The 23,061-nt window shown below is 33.9% G+C and overlaps 1 protein-coding gene across 1 annotated transcript; it reads left to right on the forward strand.

The window, feature by feature from the left end:
- Positions 1-5,164: 5,164 nt before the first annotated feature.
- LOC144969941 (ubiquitin-conjugating enzyme E2-22 kDa-like) lies at positions 5,165-22,644 on the forward strand. Its single transcript, XM_078909026.1, has 6 exons — positions 5,165-5,326; positions 6,777-6,929; positions 7,821-7,903; positions 9,060-9,223; positions 12,335-12,399; positions 21,226-22,644. The coding sequence occupies exons 1-6, from the start codon at positions 5,264-5,266 to the stop codon at positions 21,295-21,297; spliced, it is 600 nt and encodes a 199-aa protein (XP_078765152.1). The 5' UTR covers positions 5,165-5,263; the 3' UTR covers positions 21,298-22,644.
- Positions 22,645-23,061: the final 417 nt, after the last annotated feature.

A 23,061-nucleotide genomic window follows, 5' to 3' on the forward strand; every position in this document is an offset into this window, starting at 1 on the left:
TGCGCCGAACGAGGCTCGAACTCAGGACCTTCCGATCCGAAAGCGAGTGTCATACCACTAGACCACATAGCACGTTTAGTGGATATCTATCGCGCTATATAAAAGCTCCAATTTAAAAAAAAACTTTTTTTAAGCACAAGCTCAAGTTATTATGCCTGTAATTTCAAGGATTGTTTTTTAAAAATATTTGTTGTTGATGTTGCCTGTTTTCATTTGTTTGTTTTCATTGAGTTGGAGGTGTGGGTCCAGGAGAAGTAAGAACCTTGTCTGGACGCCGGTTTGGATCACTGGAAACAGTGATACCTGCCAGAAATGTCAGGCAACCCCAGAGACGAGCGATCACATCGTCCTCCACTGTCCAGACACTAAACTTGAAGGTGGCTACGAAACCGTCCTTAGGGCGGGGGAAGACTTTAGAAGCTGGGTTGACGAAATACGTACAATTTAGCGAGACTTTCAATGTCCACAAATGTTCTGAAACTAATCTAAGCATTATATTTTAAGTCACTAGTTATTATCAATATTGAAAATAAATACACATCTGTTATTATTGTAAAATGCTCTTACATTAATCGTAATACAAACATGTTTTTATTAATAGAAAAAGAAAAATAACAAAACAAAACCCAACAAACAAACAAACGAAAAAGCACTTCATTCCCCCTTCCAAAAAAAAAAACAAAATCAATCAATCCAAAAAAAAAAAAAAAAAAAAAAAAAAAAAAAAAAAAAACACCCCAAAAAACCAACCCCCCCCCCCCCCCCCCCCCCCTCCGCCAAAGAAAAATCAAAACAAGAAAAAAAAAAACAAAAAAAAAAAAAACAACAAAAAAAAAACAAAACAAAAAAAACAAAAAACAAAAAAGAAAATAAAAAAACCATGGATAGTTGAAGAAAGCACGTGTCTCTTCTGAGAGTCTCCCCCCAAAAAACCCTTTGTTTTCTTTGTGTGGTCAAAATTTGCTCCAAGGCGGGCTGACGGACATAATCCTGAGGAAAACAGGGTGTGTGTGGGGGGGGGGGGACTTTATACAAGTTCATTAATGAATGACTTACATGCTAGATGTCACTGCTTTCATGACAAAGAAAGCCAAAGCGCGTGGGTGCATAGAATTCACACATAATTATCTATTACTTTCAAATTTGCTGACGAATCCGCCCATTATGACCCCGCGGCTATCCATGCCGTCATCAAAACTTCCACCTAGTACCCTCCCCCCCCCCCCTTCCCGTCCCCTCAGATTTGACCACCCAATAAATAAAAAAAAAAAAAATTAACAAAAAGATTTGCACGTGGGTGCATAGCATTCACACATAATTATTTATTACTTTCAATTTTGCTGACTAATCCCATTTGTGCGGCTATGTGGTCTAGTGGTATGACACTCGCTTGCGGATCGGAAGGTCCTGGGTTCGAGCCTCGCGCTCGGCGCATAGTTGAGTCCTTGGAAAAGGCTCTTTACTCACATTCTCTCACCGTACTCAGGTGTAAAACGGGTACCTGGCCGTTAACAGCGTTGTCTTTGTCCAAACAAAAATTTGTAATATCGCCTAACAGGCGTCATGTTCCGTTCTAAATGTTACGTGTTGCTGTTGGCCAGGGACCCCTTGTAAAGCGCTTTGAGCACATTTAGTGGATATTGCGCTATATATATATAAAGCTCAATTATGACCCCGCGGCTATCCATGTCGTCATTAACCCCCCCCCCCCCCCTTCCCCGTCCCCTCAGATTTGACCACCCAATAAAAAAAAAAAAAAAAAATTAACAAAAAGATTTGCATGTAATATGTACGTATATTATTATGTATGCAGACGCACGTGTGTATGTATACACAACAACTGAGAGATAATGGCAATCACCAGGGGACAGAGCAAGGAACCAGATAGACTTTATAGCAGTATCATCAAGATTCAGAAATGGCATATTAAATTGCAAAACCTACCCAGGCGCCGATGTAGACAGTGACCATGTCCCAGTTGTTTGTACAGTAAGGATAAAGTTTAAAGCTATTCAGAGAACAGCTGGTAGAATAAAGAGGGATTACAGGTTATGCAAAGACAATGGCATACAAACAAAAATGAGAGAAGAATTTGAAAATGCACTCATGATACAAAGCCAAAGTGAACCTGATAACGAAAAATGTGAAAAACAATTTGATAATATTCCAAAAGTGTGTCAAAGCAACTACAGAAAAGCATTTACCAATAGCTCAAACAAACAGCAAAAAGGAATGGATGACAAATGAAATTCTAAACCTATTTGAAGAAAGACGAAAATGCAACAGAGGGTCTGCAGAATACCAAACATTGAACAACCACATTAAATCCAAATGCATCGAGGCACACGAGAACTATCTAGACTGGAAATGCTGCGAAATCGAAAGAGAATACAAACCCAACCCCCAACAAGCTCACCAAAGAATAAAAGAACTATCAGGGAAAAGGAAAAGCAAAGCAGCAGGAAGTTGTATCCAAAACAAAAAAGGGGAACTGCTATTTGAAGAACAACATATAGAAAGCCGATGGGTAGAATACATAGGCGAACTGTACAATGATCCAAATAGAAATGAACCACCACTGAAATTCAAAGAACCATTAAGCGGACCAAACATCACCAAAAGTGAAATTGAACATGCCATGGAACGAATGAAGGATGGTAAAGCAACAGGCCCTGATGAAATATCTGTAGAGGTATTAAAAAGCCTAGGAGATCTAGCAATTGATGAACTTCATATATTATTCAACAATATATACAATACTGGGAAAATTCCAGAAGATCTCTGTAACTCTATTTTCATAGCAATACCAAAGAAAGCAGGTGCAGTCAGATGCGAAAATTTTAGAACTATAAGTTTAATAAGTCACATCAACAAAATACTGTTGCATATAATTATCAACAGGCTAAGGAATAAGATTAACCCCGAAATCGCAGAAGAACAATATGGATTCCAACCTGACAGAGGGACAAGGAACGCAATATACCTCCTCCGTGTTTTAAGTGAAAGAGCTATACAGGTTCAGACCCCACTATACCTCTGTTTTGTCGACTACAAAAAAGCTTTTGATAGAGTACGCCACGAAGAAATACTAAAACAACTGCACTCCATTGGCGCTGATGAGAAAGACCTCAGACTCATGCAAACATTATACTACACCCAGCAGGCATCTATTAAAATCGGAAACTCTACAGGAAATTCCATTCCTATTAAGAAAGGAGTCCGCCAAGGGTGTGTTGCCTCACCAGATCTGTTTAATCTATATCAAGAAACAATCATGAGGGGCATAAATAATATGGAGGGAATAAAAGTAGGAGGTCACAACATAAATAATTTAAGATACGCAGACGATACGGTACTCATTGCAACATCAGAAATCCAACTTCAAAAGATTGTTGACAAAGTGGTAGTAGATAGTGAAGCCAAGGGAATGGAAGTGAATATCACCAAAACGGAATGCATGGTAATACAGAAAAACCCCGAAAACAACAACACCTGCAATATAACGATTCACGGCGAGCAACTTACCAACGTAGAAAGTTTTAAATACCTAGGTTCAATAGTGACAACAGATGGAAGATGTAACCGAGACATACGAGCAAGAATAACTCAAGCCAAACAGGCCTTCATGGACCTGGGAAACATTTTGAAAAACAAACAGATGTCGTTCGGGATTAGATTCCGAGTCTTGAAGTGCTACGTGTGGCCAATCTTGTTCTACGGATGCGAAAGCTGGACTACAAATGCAGAAACACAAAAGAACATTGAAGCTTTTGAAATGTGGTGCTTGAGAAGGATGCAGAGAATATCGTATACCGCTTACAAAACGAACGAAGAAGTGCTAAAACAAACATACCAACAAAGGAAACTAATGCCCTTAATAGTGGATCGACAACTATCCTTTTTCGGACACATAGTAAGGAAAGATAAGAATGAATACCTGGCAAGTTGTGGAAAAATACCTGGTAAACGCGCCCGGGGGAGACAAAGAAAAACACTCATAGACCAACTGAAGGGCTTCACCAACCTAACAATCCAAGAGCTGTTTGAAAAAGCAAGAGACAGGGAGGAATGGAGAGAGATAATTCATGCAGTATCCGAAGCCTGGACCAGGCATGGAACCTAGAAGAAGAAGAATGATAATGAATAAATAACAAGAATAATAGAATCTGTGGGGGCGTGGATTGACAGATGTCACCCCACGTCCCAACGACATCTAAAACATTGGAATTAAATCGTAACTAATAGATAGTATGCAGTTGACGTCACTCATGTCTTTGTTATTGCTTTTTGCCATCCGCGTTTATGAGTACTTCTCACTAAGCTGTATTAACCAGACTTATAATAGTTCATGGTTTACACATTGTTTTGTGTGTTGGTCCGTTATACTTCCGGATGGCAATGTTATGAGCCTCTTAGCCAAGCGCATACTATCTATACAATTGATACTAATTAAAAGGGTCATTAGATAAGCTGGCCTGGGTTTGAATAAAATAAGACGACCCGGCGGCTTGAAACCGTATTAGTATTAATTACGTTAAAAAAAAAAAATTGAAAATAAAAAATAGCAAAGCAATGCATACAAACACACACACTTTACTTCTTTGGTAACATAAATGTTTTCATTAAAGAAAATAGTTTTGTTCCCTAGAATTTGAACATGTTGAAATCTACTTACACTCTAACACTTAATATCTATTAGACCCCCCCCCCCCCCCCCCCCCCCCGCGCGCGCAAAAAAAAAAAAAAAAAGTTTTAAAAAAAATGTCCGATTCCTCCCAACTTAAAAATTTACAAGGTGGGTCAAGTATGGTTAGGTATATACCCATAGATAACACAGGTAGTCTGTGGGTATACATAGATCACTAAACTGTTGGACCCCGAGGGAGCGAATTAAAAAAAAAGAAACAATGAAAAAACAAAATAAACCCCCCAATACAACGCGTGTAAAAGAAATGATAATATCCCCCCCCCTAGTCATATGCCCCCCCCCCCCCCCCTCTCCGCTCCCCAACTCACCCCCCAACCCCTACCCCCTCCTCTCACCACTGACCAGTAGTGGGATTAGGAGCTCTCACTTATCTGTGTCGCCTCACGTCGGGTAGGTAGCTACCAAAAAAGATACGGACAGTGACCGTCTGCATGATTCGATAAAGCAACGGAAGTAACTTTTCATTTTGTTGGTTCAGAATATCACTACGGAAAGCTCAACAGAGAGGAGACTGTTTTTCGTTAGTTTCGTTGTGATAAAAGAAATAAAAAAGCCATGGCTAATATAGCCGTGCAGAGAATTAAACGAGAGTTTAGAGAAGTTGTCAAAAGTGACGAGGTAAGTATCCATATATGATAAGGAATTTATGATCGTGAGTAGAGGACAACGAAATGTCAACGATCGAAGTCGGAGTGCGTTGTTCTTCTCAACTCGTTCCCTTCTTCGTAGAAGTTTAGAACCTGACTTACACTTGGCGTGTCCAAATTCAGTCACTTTTACTTTATTTATTTTTGTTATAAGAAGATAACGTCGCTTGGGAAATTTTCATGTGTTCTAAATTTTATGGGAAAAAGAAGAACCTTACACTTCCCATTTGTAAATTGAAATTGAAGGCTGGAACTGGAGTCGATTTTCTACTTTTTGTGATTTTCCATCCATGAGATAAATTGAAATCTAATTGAAGCATTGAATGACACAAGAATTTCATTAGATTTAGATTTGTGTGAATTTGAAGTTTAAATATGATGATATGATAATAGGTCGAATGAGAAATTTTTAATTTTACTACGGGGAAATGTTCCTCAGGATTAGGATAGGAGGCCTATGATATATGAGTAAGGGAATTTTGGAAAACTACTCTTCAACTGTAATTGTAACTTGAGTTAGTAGTAAAGTATTGTCGAGACTTTTACTTTTACTTTTATTTTACGTGCATTTGTACTTTTAATTCTTACACTTACTACACAGTGGCCAGGGCAGATTATTATCATAGACCTAGTTATAGAGATAAGTAAAACTGCAGTCAGAATGCAGTGTCACAAACTTTTAAAAAATTGACTGTTGCGCTTAAACCAATTTTATATGAAAGAGCTAGTGACAACACTGATTACAAAACTGGCACTTTCATGAATCTTAATTTAACCCAATTTGATACCGATGGATGGGACTTGAAATTGAAATAAAATTTAATTTGATCATTTGATATTTATGGAATTCAGTATTTTATAAAAACCCTCAGAATATTTTCCAATCCCATACTAAACCTAAAAAAGTCAGTACACACTGTCTTTTTATTGGAGATCAGAACCCAGAAATGGGTCGGTCTATGTATTTGCGTAAAAGTTCAGTAAATTTTTGTCAGGGCGAGGTGACTTGCTCAAGGCCACACAGCACAGTGGTGGGTGATTGAACCCGGTATCTTTAGGGTATGAAGCGAAAACCGTACAGCTGAGCCCCCTAATTATTAGAATTTAAAAAAATACATAAAAGTCTGTGTGAAAAAATTACCCTGGTCAAAAAAATTTGCAAGTTACTCGTTATATCAATCTGTAAAAATTATTTTTATGATTGTTGGATTTGCCAGTAATTCTGTGTTTGTTGGCAAAATATTTAATATGGGCTATACTGAACAATTTTGATCCAGAACCCTCTTTATTTTTTAAAGATTAGATTTCTCAATATCTATTTGCACCCCAGTTTTTATATATTTGTTGTAAAGGGGAAACCTGAAGTGTAAACCACTTTTTGTGTGTATTGTTATTGATTTCTTCACGTCTTGTATCCCCAGGTGGCAGCATGCAATATCAAGGTTGAACTGGTCAACGACACCTTCACAGAGTTACGGGGCGAAATCGCAGGCCCCCCAGATACCGCCTATGAAGGAGGGAAATTCAAACTAGAAATAAAAATACCAGAAACATATCCATTTAATCCACCCCTAGTGAGTAGGACAATTGTGTCAATACATGTCATAATCAGTTGGAAGGTGAAAATTTTGGATTTGCATTTTCTCCCCAGAGCATTTCTTTATTTGAAGTAAATCGGGTGATTTTTCATGGAGTTATGGTCAAGGTATGGGAAAGGTATCCAGCAACATTTCTCAAATTTCATACTTTTTCAACTTGACTAGCTGCAAAAAATTATTTAGAAGTGAAATAAAGCTTTGATGTTTCCCGAAGATGTACAAAAAGGGTTGATTTAATCATATATTGACAAGAGATCATTTTTGATAAAAATTGACCCTCTAACTAAACTCGGCAATATCTCGGTTCAAACTTTGTCACCATCCGACTGATTCTGTCATTCACTGTAAAGGTTATCTGTTACATTCTTATTTTCTTTTTGAAAATGTCAATTTGACAAATTAGGGAGCAGGCTATGGCGGAATATAATGATCTTGAAAAATGTGTATGAAACGGTACCAAACAAAGTGAGTAAGAAAAAAATCCGAAAACAATCAGTCTGGGATTTTTTTTTTTCTCTTCTATTTTTGTGGCTCTGTTTTCTACACAGATCTTTATCATTTTTTTATACTTGGTGCTTGTGTGCGATTTTTTTCCCCCTTTCAGCATTATGTGTCTTGTCCATGAACAAACGTTTTTTTTGGTGCATTTGTGCACTCATGTTTTATTGCATTTTAGAGTCGTGTGTTTTTTTTCTTCTTTTGTAAATCCAATCAATGTGCATATTTTGTCAGTTAATGTATGAATGTTGTATGTGGTGCTTGAATATGATTTTTCTTTGACTGCTTGTTGTTATTATAAAATGGATAAGGGTGAATATTTATGATGACTTCTATATATTTTTCTTTCCTCCCCCATTTTTCGTGCAGGTAAAATTTGTCACAAAGTTATGGCATCCGAATATAAGTTCTGTCACTGGAGCGATTTGTCTGGACATCTTGAAAGATCAATGGTAAGATGGCTTATGTTTTTCTACTTGAGATTTTAGTTACATTCAAAGAGTAGACCGAATAGTTCTGATTACATAAGTGTTAAGAGTTACAGTCTTCTTTGACTTTATGGTCGACTGTTTTCAAAACATAATATGTGTAATATTAACCAAATAGCACATACTGCTACCTATATAAAAATGGCAGTATGGTACTTAACTTGAATTTTTTTTTTTTTTTTTTTTTTTGTGGTTGGTTTGGAACAGAAATCATTGTTCACATAAATAACGACATTAAACATAAAATGGACCAGATAGAATGCTTCCCGATTTTTGACATGTCTAGCATTGACACACTCAATATCCATGGATACATAAGAGGAATGGAACTCATAATGCTTCTTTTTTGTTGTTGTTGTTGTTGTTGAAAATCTCAAATATTATTTTATCAGACACTTTTTTAGACATACTTTGAAAAATCAAAATTCGTGTACATTTCAATGAATCAAGTTCTCTTGACTGTATATGTTAATTTCAACCAATTGCTTATAATTATAAATATATATGTTCAAACATGGTCAAAATAATCGAATAATTTTGAGTCTGACATTTTCAGTGCTTTAAAAAAAATACCCCCTAAAATTGCAGTATTCAATGCATGTAATTTTTCCAAAGGCCCGTTAATCTGTGAGTTAAAACGGCATTTCATGGTTTTATATTTCTATTATTTTGATGAAAGGATTGATGCTATGGTGATCGCCAATGTATTTATATCTTGTCATACCCCTTACGGCTGCAGCTATAGGCCTCTGCACAGTGCTATTGTCACATTAATATTTATCTTGTACCCCTTACGGCTGCAGCTATGGCCCTCTGCACAGTGCTATTGTCACATTAATATTTATCTTGTACCCTGTAGGGCTGCAGTACATTGCTATTGCCACATGAATATTTATCGTGTACCCCTTACAGCTGCAGCTATGGCCCTCTGCACAGTGCTATTGTCAGTGCAAGCACTTAGGCCGCGATGTCACATGAATATTTATCTTGTAGGGCTGCAGCACAGTGCTATTGCCACATAAATATACACAGTGCTATTGTCACATAAATATATATCTTGTACCCCTTAGGCTGCAGCACAGTGCTATTGTCATATAAATATTTATCTTGTACTCCTTAGGGCTGCTGCTATGACCCTCCGCACAGTGCTATTGTCACTGCAAGCACTGTTGGCCGCTCCAGAACCCGATGATCCTCAGGATGCAGTGGTGGCCCAGCAATACAAGGAGAATAATGAAATATTTCAAAGGACGGCCCAACACTGGACTAAAGCCTATGCTGGAGGTGAGATCTGATTTAGATTATTTTCAAGAGCTATGGAATGATTTCTTTTTTTCATTACTTTGTCTGGATTGAATGATGAAAAATAATCATGCAGAGTGAGGAGTAACTGCCAGTATTATACCGGCCAAGTTCCCTGATAAAATCGGATTTACTCTGATTTTTTTCTTCCTTTTTGAACGAACATCCCACCGTAATATGGAAAACCCAGATTTTTTTTTTTTTCATCCATCATGTCTTGATTTAAAAAAAATAACTTTTTAATGTTAAACTGGTTTTTCAAGTTGGTGAGTGCAACCTTTACAAATATTGTGGTACTAGATAATACTCATTAAGGGATGCTGGGCAACTTTCATAAAAAGTATCGGATATATAGTGAAATGAAAGGAAATATTAGTAAGATTAAATAGAGATTTATGAGTATCGATAACATAATTTATTGGGTATAGCCATTCGACGGAGCGCCGGTTTGATTTATTTTTCACATCACCTGACGATTCGATGTTCCTGTCCAAATTTAGGACAGGTTGGCCGGTGTACAGTTTTATAGCAGTAATAGCATTTTTTATTATGGAGCAGCTTGACTCTCCTTTACAGCCTTTGCTTCATACCTGGAAAGTACTAAGTTTTAGACCTGTAAATTCTCAGTCAATTCGTCAAATTCAAATATTTTTAAAAAGGAAATGAAGAAAGAAAGAATTCATGAATCATAGTCAAATGACCGTGAAGTAATTAGGAATGTTCCACAGCGCTACGCATAGCTCAAGGGGCGTTTATATTTACGATGGATATATTTCCAAGGCTATGCGACACTTCTTAGAATTGCCGTGTCTGAACACATCCCAGTGTATTTTCACACAGCCTTCGTGAATTATCTTTTCACTTTCCAAAACTGGATTGATCCCAATGGTAGCCAATTTTAACTGAGCTGCCGAGCGATAAATTTCACTGTTTCGTCTAAGCCAAAATTGACCACATTTACTTGGTGGAACCTAAAAGATTAATGTGAAAGCCGGAAGTGCGTTATGAAGACACCTTCAAATTGAAAGTTATATGATTGCTACAAGCACATCTCAATTGCCTCGCGTTGTATACAAACTGGTTGATCGTTTCTTCACTGATTGGGTACCTAATTGTAAGAAACAATTGTAAGTAGCCTAATTAATTCCCACGTAAATTAGTTTTCTGCCATTGTTTTGCTCAAGTGAGCTTGCTGTTTACTATTCATCTCGATTCTTTGGATTTTTCTGATACTAAGAGTTTCAGTGAGGTTCAGTACTCTCAGTCAATTTTTATCGAGCTCATTTACAGGTCTAAAGTTTGAATACCCGTCTCGAGCAATACATCTCGCCCTAGTTCAATTTGCGGTGGTGCACTGCGACGGATGACTGGGTTATCCCAGTCTTCCCTTGAAATAGACCCTAAAGATTAATTTTGAAAAAAAGAGTTGATGCCAGACTACATAATTTTAAAGATTTTGAAGTGTTGATTAGTCCTTATGAGGGTAAAATGTCGATATTTAAAGTTAACTATAGTGACTACACTTTTTATCTCATAAAAATTATGAATATTTAAATTTTCAAGCAGATGGGCCTGTTAACAGCAATGCTTAACGCGTAGGAAGAAACATTTACGTCTGTACAAAGATATTACAATTTTGTTTCGACAAAGACAATGCAGTTTATGGTCAGCAGCTCATTTTGCCGCAGAGTATCAAATAATGAGAGAATATGAGTAAAAAGCCTTTTCCAGGGATTCAGCTTTGCGCCTTTTGGAGGCTCTAACCTGGGAGCTACACATCCGTCGTCGAGTGTCATACCACAAGACCACAAAGGAAACAGTTTCTGCTTCTCTTTCGATACGCCAGACTATTGGTTTTTGGATTATTTTTTTCAGTATTCAACTCGGAGAAATTAATGAAAAATAAATCATTTCCTATTTTAAAAAAATAGAATTGAATATTGACCTCACTATGTGTCGGTTGCCATGAAATAAATCTTTTGGCACAGCCTGGTGTACCTATAGACTTTGGTAAGACTGAAAAGTGGTTGAATCCATATTTCTTTTTTTCTTATTCGGATTTGTTAAACCTGAAATTTCAGAAAAGAAATGATAAAAAATTTTTATTTTTATTTTGTCATAGGTTGATGTTACAAAACTGAACGTCACCAAATCAATTTTAAAGAGTGTGTGATAAAAATAAGGTCCATTCATTCATGATGTGCCTTACTTTACTGCAATAAGGATAAAGGCTCTTTGCTGTGTCTTATGTAACAATTTGTTGTTCCTTTCTGTCCCCATCCATTTTCTCAAGCTGTCCAACATCTTTTGTTGTTACTGATAGAAACAAAAAGAGGTTGAAAATCTAATGATGTGGGACCCCCACCCCCTCCCGTAAAAAAAATACTGTGTCAGACCTGATCATAATCTGGGTTAAATAATGACAGATAATAAACTGTACAAAACAAAACATAGACTACCACAGCTCGGTACAGCATGGCTCAATGGCACAGTCTTTGCTTCGTGCCCGAAAGGTACTGAGTTATACTACCTGTCACGTTGTGTGGCCTCAAGCAAGTCATCTAGCCTTAGCTCACTTTGCAGCGCTGCACTGCGGCTAATGCCTGGGTTATTCCAGTCTTCCCTTGGAATAAATCCAAAAGCAACATTTCCCTTTAGGGATGTAAAAACGGAATTTATTAATAATAGTAGGTATCATTTCTCGAAGAAACAAAATAAGTGTAGACTAAGTAACAACTTTGTCCACACTTTTTGGCCTTTTGAGCAGATATTCCTGCTGTACTTTTGGTGTCGAGTGCCAACTTTGTCCACACTTTTTGGCCTCTTTGAGAAGATATTCCTGCTGTACTTTTGGTGTCAAACCTACAGTTTCATTACGTTCTCATTCTTTCAACATATAAAGATTGTTTAATCAACACAGCAGTTTTTTCCCCCCAACTGATTAACTGTGAACAAGCAATTATCTTTGTCTATTAACTGCTTTAGAAACTGCCTACTTTATTACTTCATTTCATATTATGCCTTTTGTTTTTACTGAAATGCTTTCTCTCTCTCTCTCTCTCTCTCTTGTTTTCAAAAAAATTTATTTTATAGGTCCCAAAGCTGACAAAGAATTAGAAGATAAAGTTGACCAAGTGAAAAAGATGGGGTTTGGTGAGGTATGTGTCTTTTCTTGTAGCATATGGACTTTGCTTTGTACCCAAAACAGACTTGACAAGCATTACGATTTTATCGTAATTTTACGATATTGAGACTGCCATTACGTGATTACGACTTTACTTGCGTAATTACGAAATTTCGTTAAAACAACAAAAAAAAAAAGATAAAAATAACAACTCGGAACATGTTAAGGCAACTTTCTCTTTATTTTTGGACTGATTACTATTTTTTGTCCCAAATTACTATTTTTTGTTTTTTTTGGTATCAAATTACTATTTTTTGTTCCAAATTACTATTTTTTGTCCCAAATTACTATTTTTTGTCCCAAATTACTATTTTATGAATTTTATTTTTGGCAAGTCTGCCAAAAGGTACCGAGTTTGATCACCTGCAGCTGCGCTGTGTGTGGTCTTGAGCAAGTCACCTCGCTGTGGCTCACTTTGCGGCACTGCACTGCGGTTTATGCCTGGGTTATTCCAATCTTTCTTAGGTCTTAACTAAGCGCCAAGCAAAGCTTGAACTTGTCCATTTTTTGGTTGATTCATTGGTATGGTGTAAAAAAGTAGACAATATTCTACATTTTGTCGTTATTTCATGAAAACAATGTTCGAAATTGGCCGAGTTACAGCCATTTGAAGTTGACAATGTATTGAAAAGTAAGGTTTTTAATTTTCGTTTTGACAATGTGTTGAAAAGTAAGGTTTTTAATTTTTGTTTTGACAATGTGTTGAAAAGTAAGGTTTTTAATTTTTGTTTTGACAATGTGTTGAAAAGTAAGGTTTTTAATTTCGTTTTGACAATGTGTTGAAAAGTAAGGTTTTTATTTTTGTTTGACAATGTTTGAAAAGTAAGGTTTTTAATTTTCGTTTTGACAATGTGTTGAAAAGTAAGGTTTTTAATTTTTGTTTTGACAATGTGTTGAAAAGTAAGGTTTTTAATTTTGTTTGACAATGTGTTGAAAAGTAAGGTTTTTAATTTTTGTTTTGACAATGTGTTGAAAAGTAAGGTTTTTAATTTTTGTTTTGACAATGTGTTGAAAAGTAAGGTTTTTAATTTTGTTTTGACAATGTGTTGAAAAGTAAGGTTTTTAATTTTGTTTTGACAATGTGTTGAAAGTAAGGTTTTTAATTTTTGTTTTGACAATGTGTTGAAAAGTAAGGTTTTTAAATTTTTTTTTTTTTTTTTTTTTTTTTTTTTTTTTTTTTTTTTTTTTTTTTTTTTTTTTTTTTTTTTTTTTTTTTTTTTTTTTTTTTTGGGGGGGGGGGGGGGGGGGGGGGGGGGGGGGGTAGTTAATGTTAAGGTGTTTTTTTAATTTTGTTTTGACAATGTGTTGAAAAGTAAGGTTTTTTTTTTGTTTTGACAATTTTGAAAAGTAAGTTTTTAATTTTTGTTTGACAATTGTTGAAAAGTAAGTTTTTAAATTTTTTTTGACAATGTGTTGAAAAGTAGGTTTTTAATTTTGTTTTGACAATGTGTTGAAAAGGTTACAGTTTGATAATAAGTTTGATTTGTGGTTTGACAAGTGTTGAAAAGTAAGGTTTTTAATTTTGTTTGACAATGTGCGAAATGTAAGGTTTTAATTTTTTTTGCATGGTTGAAAAGTAAGTTTTTAATTGTTTTTTGACAATTGTTTTTGAAAAGTAGTTTTTAATTTTTGTTTTGAACATGTGTTGAAAAGAAGGTTTAATTTTTTGACAATGTTTGATAGTTTTTAATTTTGTTTTGACAAGGTTGAAAAGTAAGGTTTTTAATTTTGTTTTGACAATGTGCTGATAAGTAGGTTTTTAATTTTTGTTTTGACAATGGTTGAAAAGTAAGGTTTTTAATTTTTGTTTTGACAATGTTTGAAAAGTAAGGTTTTTAATTTTTGTTTTGACAATGTGTGAAAATAGGTTTTAATTTTGTTTTGACAATGTGTTGAAAAGTAAGGTTTTTAATTTTGTTTGACATGTGTGAAAAGTAAGGTTTTTAATTTTTGTTTTGACAATGTGTGAAAATAAGGTTTTTAATTTTTGTTTTGAAATGTGCTGAAAAGTAAGTTTTTAATTTTTGTTTTGACAATGTGTTGAAAGTAGGTTTTTATTTTGTTTGACAATGTGTTGAAAAGTAAGGTTTTTAAATTTTGTTTTGACAATGTGTTGAAAAGTAAGGTTTTTAATTTTTGTTTTGACAATGTGTTGAAAAAGTAAGGTTTTTAATTTTTGTTTTGACAATGTGTTGAAAAGTAAGGTTTTAATTTTTGTTTTGCAATGTGTTGAAAAGTAAGGTTTTTAATTTTTGTTTTGACAATGTGTGAAAAGTAAGGTTTTTAATTTTGTTTTGACAATGTGTGAAAAGTAAGGTTTTAATTTTGTTTGACAATGGTGAAAAGTAGGTTTTTAATTTTGGTTTTGACAATGTGTTGAAAATAAGGTTTTAATTTTTGTTTGACAATTGTTGAAAATAGGTTTTTAATTTTTGTTTTGACAATGTGTTGAAAAGTAAGGTTTTTAATTTTTGTTTTGACAATGTGTTGAAAAGTAAGGTTTTTAATTTTGTTTTGACAATGTGTTGAAAAGTAAGGTTTTTAATTTTGTTTTGACAATGTGTTGAAAAGTAAGGTTTTTAATTTTTGTTTTGACAATGTGTGAAAAGTAAGGTTTTTAATTTTTGTTTTGACAATGTGTTGAAAAGTAAGGTTTTTAATTTTTGTTTTGACAATGTGTTGAAAAGTAAGGTTTTTAATTTTTTTTTGACAATGTGTTGAAAAGTAAGGTTTTTAATTTTTGTTTTGACAATGTGTTGAAAAGTAAGGTTTTTAATTTTTTTTGACAATGTGTTGAAAAGTAAGGTTTTTAATTTTGTTTTGACAATGTGTTGAAAAGTAAGGTTTTTAATTTTTGTTTGACAATGTGTTGAAAAGTAAGGTTTTTAATTTTTGTTTTGACAATGTGTTGAAAAGTAAGGTTTTTAATTTTTGTTTTGACAATGTGTTGAAAAGTAAGGTTTTTAATTTTGTTTTGACAATGTGTTGAAAAGTAAGGTTTTTAATTTTTGTTTTGACAATGTTGAAAAGTAAGGTTTTTAATTTTTGTTTTGACAATGTGTTGAAAAGTAAGGTTTTTAATTTTTGTTTGACAATGTGTTGAAAAGTAAGGTTTTTAATTTTTGTTTTGACAATGTGTGAAAAGTAAGGTTTTTAATTTTGTTTTGACAATGTGTTGAAAAGTAAGGTTTTTAATTTTTGTTTTGACAATGTGCTGAAAAGTAAGGTTTTTAATTTTTGTTTTGACAATGTGCTGAAAAGTAAGGTTTTTAATTTTTGTTTTGACAATGTGTTGAAAAGTAAGGTTTTTAATTTTTGTTTTGACAATGTGCTGAAAAGTAAGGTTTTTAATTTTTGTTTTGACAATGTGCTGAAAAGTAAGGTTTTTAATTTTTGTTTTGACAATGTGCTGAAAGTAAGGTTTTTAATTTTTGTTTTGACAATGTGTGAAAAGTAAGGTTTTTAATTTTGTTTTGACAATGTGTTGAAAAGTAAGGTTTTAATTTTTGTTTGACAATGTGCTGAAAAGTAAGGTTTTTAATTTTGTTTTGACAATGTGTTGAAAAGTAAGGTTTTTAATTTTTGTTTTGACAATGTGTGAAAAGTAAGGTTTTTAATTTTTGTTTGACAATGTGTTGAAAGTAAGGTTTTTAATTTTTGTTTTGACAATGTGTTGAAAGGTAAAGGTTTTTAATTTTTGTTTTGACAATGTGTTGAAAAGTAAGGGTTTTTAATTTTTGTTTTGACAATGTGTTGAAAGTAAGGTTTTTAATTTTTGTTTTGACAATGTGTTGAAAAGTAAGGTTTTTAATTTTTGTTTTGACAATGTGTTGAAAAGTAAGGTTTTTAATTTTGTTTTGACAATGTGTTGAAAGTAAGGTTTTTAATTTTTGTTTTGACAATGTGTTGAAAGTAAGGTTTTTAATTTTGTTTTGACAATGTGTTGAAAAGTAGGTTTTTAATTTTTGTTTTGACAATGTGTTGAAAGTAAGGTTTTTAATTTTTGTTTTGACAATGTGTTGAAAAGTAAGGTTTTTAATTTTGTTTTGACAATGTGTTGAAAAGTAAGGTTTTTAATTTTGTTTGACATGTGTTGAAAAGTAAGGTTTTTAATTTTGTTTGACAATGTGTTGAAAAGTAAAGGTTTTTATTTTTGTTTTGACAATGTGTTGAAAAGTAAGGTTTTTAATTTTTGTTTGACAATGTGTGAAAAGTAAGGTTTTTAATTTTTGTTTTGACAATGTGCTGAAAAGTAAGGTTTTTAATTTTTGTTTTGACAATGTGTCTGAAAAGTAAGGTTTTTAATTTTTGTTTTGACAATGTGCTGAAAAGTAAGGTTTTTAATTTTGTTTTGACAATGTGTTGAAAAGTAAGGTTTTTAATTTTTGTTTTGACAATGTGTTGAAAAGTAAGGTTTTTAATTTTTGTTTTGACAATGTGTTGAAAAGTAAGGTTTTTAATTTTTGTTTTGACAATGTGTGAAAAGTAAGGTTTTTAATTTTTGTTTTGACAATGTGCTGAAAAGTAAGGTTTTTAATTTTGTTTTGACAATGTGCTGAAAAGTAAGGTTTTTAATTTTTGTTTTGACAATGTGCTGAAAAGTAAGGTTTTTAATTTTTGTTTTGACAATGTGCTGAAAAGTAAGGTTTTTAATTTTTGTTTTGACAATGTGCTGAAAAGTAAGGTTTTTAATTTTTGTTTTGACAATGTGTTGAAAGTAAGGTTTTTAATTTTGTTTTGACAATGTGTGAAAAGTAAGGTTTTTAATTTTCGTTTTGACAATGTGTTGAAAAGTAAGGTTTTTAATTTTTGTTTTGACAATGTGTTGAAAAGTAAGGTTTTTAATTTTCGTTTTTTTAAGAACAAAAAGGGCTCCTAGTCTGCTGAATTAATAACTTTTTGATTTCCTTTGAAAAATATTATGTTTTGATGTTTTAAGAGCAAATTTTTGCTTTATAATTTGTGAAAGATTGCAGGATCGGACGAACTAAATATCACATTAGTGGGTACCGTCAACAGGGGTAACTTTGCCTCTGTAACTTTGGAGCATTTTGAGTCATCTCAGCTTTGTTGTAGTTATTATCCTGGTTAAATGACTGAACTTTTTATCAAAGGAAATAATGACCACAAAACGAAATATACTCGAATTGGTCCAAAATTCAAGAGGCAAAGTTTCCCTAGTTGACAGTAATTCCAATTGCCTTTGGCATGGGTGCAAGAGTGCCGGCTACAGCCGGCCTACCGGCCGATTAGATTACCGAAAAAAACGTCGCCGGCTTTTTGCGATTTGGATTTGATTGATTTAAAAAAAATTTTTTTTTTTCATTAGGTCCCAAAAATCGTGTCGGGTACGTCCATGTGATTAAGCGAAACTTTTGAATCACGATGCTACTGTGACCCGGAAGTGATAGTTATATTATTAAGTTTGAACTGGAAGTTGATTAGAGAAGAAATGAAAGTTGACCCAGACAAAAACACAGCGTCCGTGAATCTTGTAGGCTTTTTCAGATTATATGTCTGGTCATAAGTAGACTTGCAGGCTTTTTGAGGTCCAGTTGCTTGCACCCATGCATTGGGTTGGCCCTGACCACTTTTGACTTTTATCAGTCGTATCTCTAAAGTACCGTGACATGTTGGAACATTTCCCTAGAATGCCCTACACTTAATGAATGTCATACATGCTGAATCTTCTTACGAATTTTTTTAGTAATTTTAGGAATTTTAGACAAATTTCATGGCCAAATACGAAATTCTATGGAAAATTACGAATTTTAAATTCTTAGTAATACTTATATATGATAATAAATATAAAAATAATAATAATGATGATGAGAAGAAGAAGAACAACTACTACTACTATAATGATGATGATAATAATAATAATAATATTGTAGTTGTTCATACACATTTTCAGAAATTACGAATTTCCTTGTCAAATTACTAAAAATTGACATTAAAATTACTAAATTTGAAGTTTTCAATTTGGCAAGTCTGGAATGTGCAAAAATGAATATAACAGCTGTAGAAAAAGAACAAAATACCTAACAAGGAATGTTTTGGGCTCAAACCCCTTCTTCAGCCAACAACAAAATACATTAAAGACATAAATACATTACTAAATTTCAGATTGAGTTCAAGTAGAATGTAGAGGGCTGAGTTTTGAAATGTTCTGAGTTTTTTATCGCAGTGTTTTGAAATATATATTTTTGGAAGCCTTTGCTTTCATTTTAAATCAATACATTTTACAGTCCATCACTTCGAGCAACTTGATAGCATAGACTCTATGTTAGAAATCTGCTGTGTCAGTTTCACATAATAATAATATTCAGCAGTTGATAAAAGATAATAGTTGGAGATAAGAAGAGTGGTTGAGATTTTGCAGCTTCCTCTTCGAGGATATAATACCACATTCCAATGTTTTCTTTCTTTTTATAAATGATGATAGTAATGAGAATGATAATAATAGTAATAATATTAATTATAGTAATAATAATAATAATAATAATAATAATAATAATAATAATAATAATAATAATAATAATAATAATAATAATAATAATAATAAAAATAACAATGGACCATTAGTATAGCGCACAAATTCCAAGCATTCATGCTTGAAGGTCTTTACATGAAAATATACATTAACAGTGGGAAGAAAAACAATTAGGTAAAGGGGGCAGCAACATAAAATAAATTTTAAAAAATTATGAAAATAAATTTGATAAAAGCTTTTTAAAACAATTTGTCAGTCTTTTTAAGTAGTTTTCTGTCGAAACTGGGTTATCATAGATGTTTATCTTCAAGTAGATCATCATTATCATTGCCTTTTTCATACTGGGTCAGGGCCTAGGCCACAGACAAACAGTTTCCATCTCTCTTTATCTTGAGCTAACCTTTTTTAAAATCTCATTCCATGTCTTATCACCTCTCTGTATACCAGCTTCTTTAATTCTTCTCCATGTTCGCTGCGGCTTTCCCTTCGATCTTCTGCCTTGAGGGTTTCAGTCCAATATTTTCAGGGAATCTTTGATTTGTTCTTAATCGAGTATTATGTCGGGTGATCCAATCAGACACTGAAAACCTGAGTTATAGGTGTAAATGGCGATAGCAAAAGGGAATAGAAGCGTCGCAGTTAACTTATAAAGACAGATCGTGTGGATGTTCGTTGTTAACATCGCCACCCTCTCATCTCTCATTCATCCTAAGTGTGTTTTTGTATGTCTAGGAAGCCCGAAATGTCCAAGTCGTCGTGTCCTCGTAAATTGGAATGCAGCTTCTATTTCCTTTTATTATTATTATTTGTTTCTTCTAGCTTCAAGTGGCAATAATTGCATCATTGCGTCAAATTATAATAAAATCTTATTGGAATTATCGAGGAGAAAATTTTTTATGGGAAAATAAGAAGTGAAAATGTTTGCCGGAATGACGTACGTTGTACTCTTCTACCATCTGTCTGTATTTAAAGTTATAATGTCTGGGTGGGGTTCCTGACCTCCCATAGTGGGCAGGGAGGTACTTGCTGTGTCTTCTGTCCCCTATATCTGTTTTCCAACTTGCTTTCTGTCTTTGTCTTGGAATGAGATTACTTGGTTTTGTCCTGGCCCTGGCCGGAGTCCTAGCTGGGAGGGAAACAGTCGGCATAGTTATTGTTTTGGGAGATGATATTTTTTCCCTTGTAAATCATCTCTCTGTTATGTATTATTATGTTTGTTATTTTTAATGTATAATGTAAGCATTTGAGTGTATTCCTCTTTGTTGGATTTTGTGCTTGTGTCCGGATGAGACTTATAGGTGATCTCAAACTAAGTACATTGATGATTTGCTCTTGGAATCTGCATCTGATCCCTATTTGTTCCCAGTTCCCCTTTGTCTTCCTTTCTCTTGGGTGCTTTAATTGTAATTCTAGAACTTTTTACTATCCCATTTTCTTCCTTTTTACTGGCGCTGATATGACCTAAATGTGTTGCAAGCGCCGTAAAACCCTTAAAAACAAACAAAGTTATAATGTGTGTTTTCAGTTATTGGCTAAAGAAGGATTTCGAGCCCAAATCATTTCATGGTTTGTGTTTCATTCTTTCTGAAGCTGTTATTTTCATTTTTGTACATTTCAGTTTGGGTTGAGTTGATACAATGGATGGGGTTCCTGACCTCCCATAGTCGGCAGGGAGGGGGGGGGGGGGTATTTATTGCATCTTCTATCCCCCTGTATCTGTTTTCCGACATGCTTTCTGTCTTTGTCTTGGAATGAGATTACTCGGTTTTGTCCTGACCCTGGATTAGAGGGAAACAGTTAAATGTATAGTTAGAGTTTTGGGAGATGATATTTTTTGTCTTGTAAATCATCTCTCTGTTATGCACTGTGTTATGTTTTGTTTGCATATTATTTATAATTTGTAAACATTTGAGTGTATTTTTCTTAGTAGGGGCCCGTACTTGTATCTGGATGAGACTTTTAGTGATCTCAAACTCAGTACTTTGATGGTGTGCCCTTGAAATCTACATGTTTCATATTTGAACCAGTTCCCCTTCGACTTACCTTTTATTGGGTGCTTTAATTGTAATTCTAGAACTTTTTACTATCCTATTTTCTTCCTTTTTACTGGCACTGATATGACCCTAATGTGTTGCAAGCGTCGTAAAACCCTTAAAAAAACAACAAAAAACACAAATGAGTTGATCCATATTTTGTCTCTTTAAATTTATATTTTTTTCCACCCAAATCTTTACAGATTTTATTTTTAGCTGCCCTTCGCCTGACTGTTTATGTATTTTTTTCTTTCTTTTTTTTTTTATTTACCAGAATGACGCACGAGTTGCACTGTCCACAAAAGACTGGGATGTGACAAGGGCAGCCGAATATTTAATCAGTTAACGTCATAGATTTTATGGATGGTATTGTAATTATCATTATGTTGTCGTTGCGTGTGTGGACGAGAAAAATTGGACGCTGTTTCGGAAGGTTTTCTTCTTCTATTTTTTTTATCAAGAAATAAATTTATTTGGAGGTTAGGAGAGGGGGGGGGGGGGTGGAAAGAAGTGAGTGAGCTTATCATTGGATTTTGACTTACTTGACCTTATCCACTTCAACTCCTTGTGGAACACAGGGCCTCTATGAGCGTCCGCCATCTACTTCTGCTCTTGGCCATCTTCTTGGTAGCCTCCTAGGTGAGGCCTGCCATTTTCATTTCATCTGCCAGTGAGTTCCTCCATGTCTGTTATGGACGGCCCACCTTTCGTGTCCCTTTTGGGTTCCATTGGATTTTAGGGGATCTGTTTTCACTTTGTGAATATTCATTTTTGACACGATGTCTTGAAAAAAATAGTAATGGACTTGGGACTTACTTTTATTATGAATTAACTTCTTATAACTTGTTATTCAATGAATTTTTCATCAATAATTTACTTTTAAAAATACTGGTTCCAAGTTTTCTGTTCTTTACATAAGTTGTTCCATTTGTAATGGATAAATTCAAACCAATCGTTCTTGTTCAGAAGTGTTGGCTCTAACAGGATTCCACTGTATTATTGATGCTTATTTTAATTTATTCATAACAGTGTCATTATGGGGTGCAGCAGCCTGTACTCGTTTCTTCGCCAGAATTTTTATGTTGGGATCAGTTGATTTATCCAGCTTGTTTCTTCTCTAATTATCCTTTTCACCCAATAGCCAATGAGGACAGTCATTTTTGCTGTCTATTTCAAGAGGGAGTGGGTTGGGGGGTTGTGAGTAGTTTTGTGGAATTACCTAATCGCATTGGAGGAGCAGCTTCAAATGCTGAATTTTTCAATGTTAATAAAGATTTCATTTATTCATTTTTAGCTTTTTTTTTGGCAATCTAATACGTTTTTTTAGCTTCATTTTTCCCCTCCAGCATATTGAAGATTTCTTTTTATAACTATTAAACCCAAACGAACATCAAAACCCTTCAACAAAAATTACTCCTATCAGACGTAAGCATTTTCCGTTTCTCTCGTCCACCCGCCTGTGACTCGTATGAAGAGATAATGTTGTTGATAAACTATAGACGACTAATTTGTTGTTGATAATTAATGAATTCTGAGATATTGGTCTCGTGAGTGAGAGAGTGCAGTGTGTTCATTCAGTGTATGGGTGTGTGTGTGTGTGTGTGTGTGTGTGTGTGTGTGTGTGTCTGTGTGACATGTTTGGATCAATTGTACTATACAGTTCTTGAATAATAATCACAATTTTCTTACCTAACCCATTCTGTGGAGTTGCACATCTTTTAAAATTTTTTTTTTATTCTCTTCCTTCTTTCTTAAAAAAAATAAAAAAAATAAGCAGGCAGACTTTTCATGGCTTGCTGACCTTGATTTTGTATATAAACACAACACGAGGCCAATGAAACGAATATGGTAGTTCAAAATTGAGAGAGGGGGAGAATGATGTGCACTGATTGGCATAATTTATACATTTCTTTTTCTGTTTCTGTTGCTACTGTGTGTTTCTTCTTCTTCTTCTTCTTCTTCTTCTTCTTCTTCTTCTTCTTCTTCTTCTTTCTTCTTCTTCTTCTTTCTTCTTCTTCTTCTTCTTCTTCTTCTTCTTCTTCTTGTTATAATTATTATTATTATTATTATTATTATTATTATTATTATTATTACCATGAGATAGAATGAT

This window comes from Berghia stephanieae, chromosome 4 (genome assembly GCF_034508935.2).
Source record: "Berghia stephanieae isolate SIO BIC M18660-M18661 chromosome 4, UCSD_Bste_1.3, whole genome shotgun sequence".
Lineage (NCBI taxonomy): Eukaryota > Metazoa > Mollusca > Gastropoda > Nudibranchia > Aeolidiidae > Berghia > Berghia stephanieae.

Bases quoted from the DNA above. Each gene is read 5' to 3' on its own strand.
- LOC144969941 (XM_078909026.1), top strand. From the start codon at position 5,264: ATGGCTAATATAGCCGTGCAGAGAATTAAACGAGAGTTTAGAGAAGTT. The intron at 5,327-6,776 runs GTAAGTATCCAT...TTGTATCCCCAG, and splicing joins AAGTTGTCAAAAGTGACGAG to GTGGCAGCATGCAATATCAA. The intron at 6,930-7,820 runs GTGAGTAGGACA...TTTTTCGTGCAG, and splicing joins ATCCATTTAATCCACCCCTA to GTAAAATTTGTCACAAAGTT.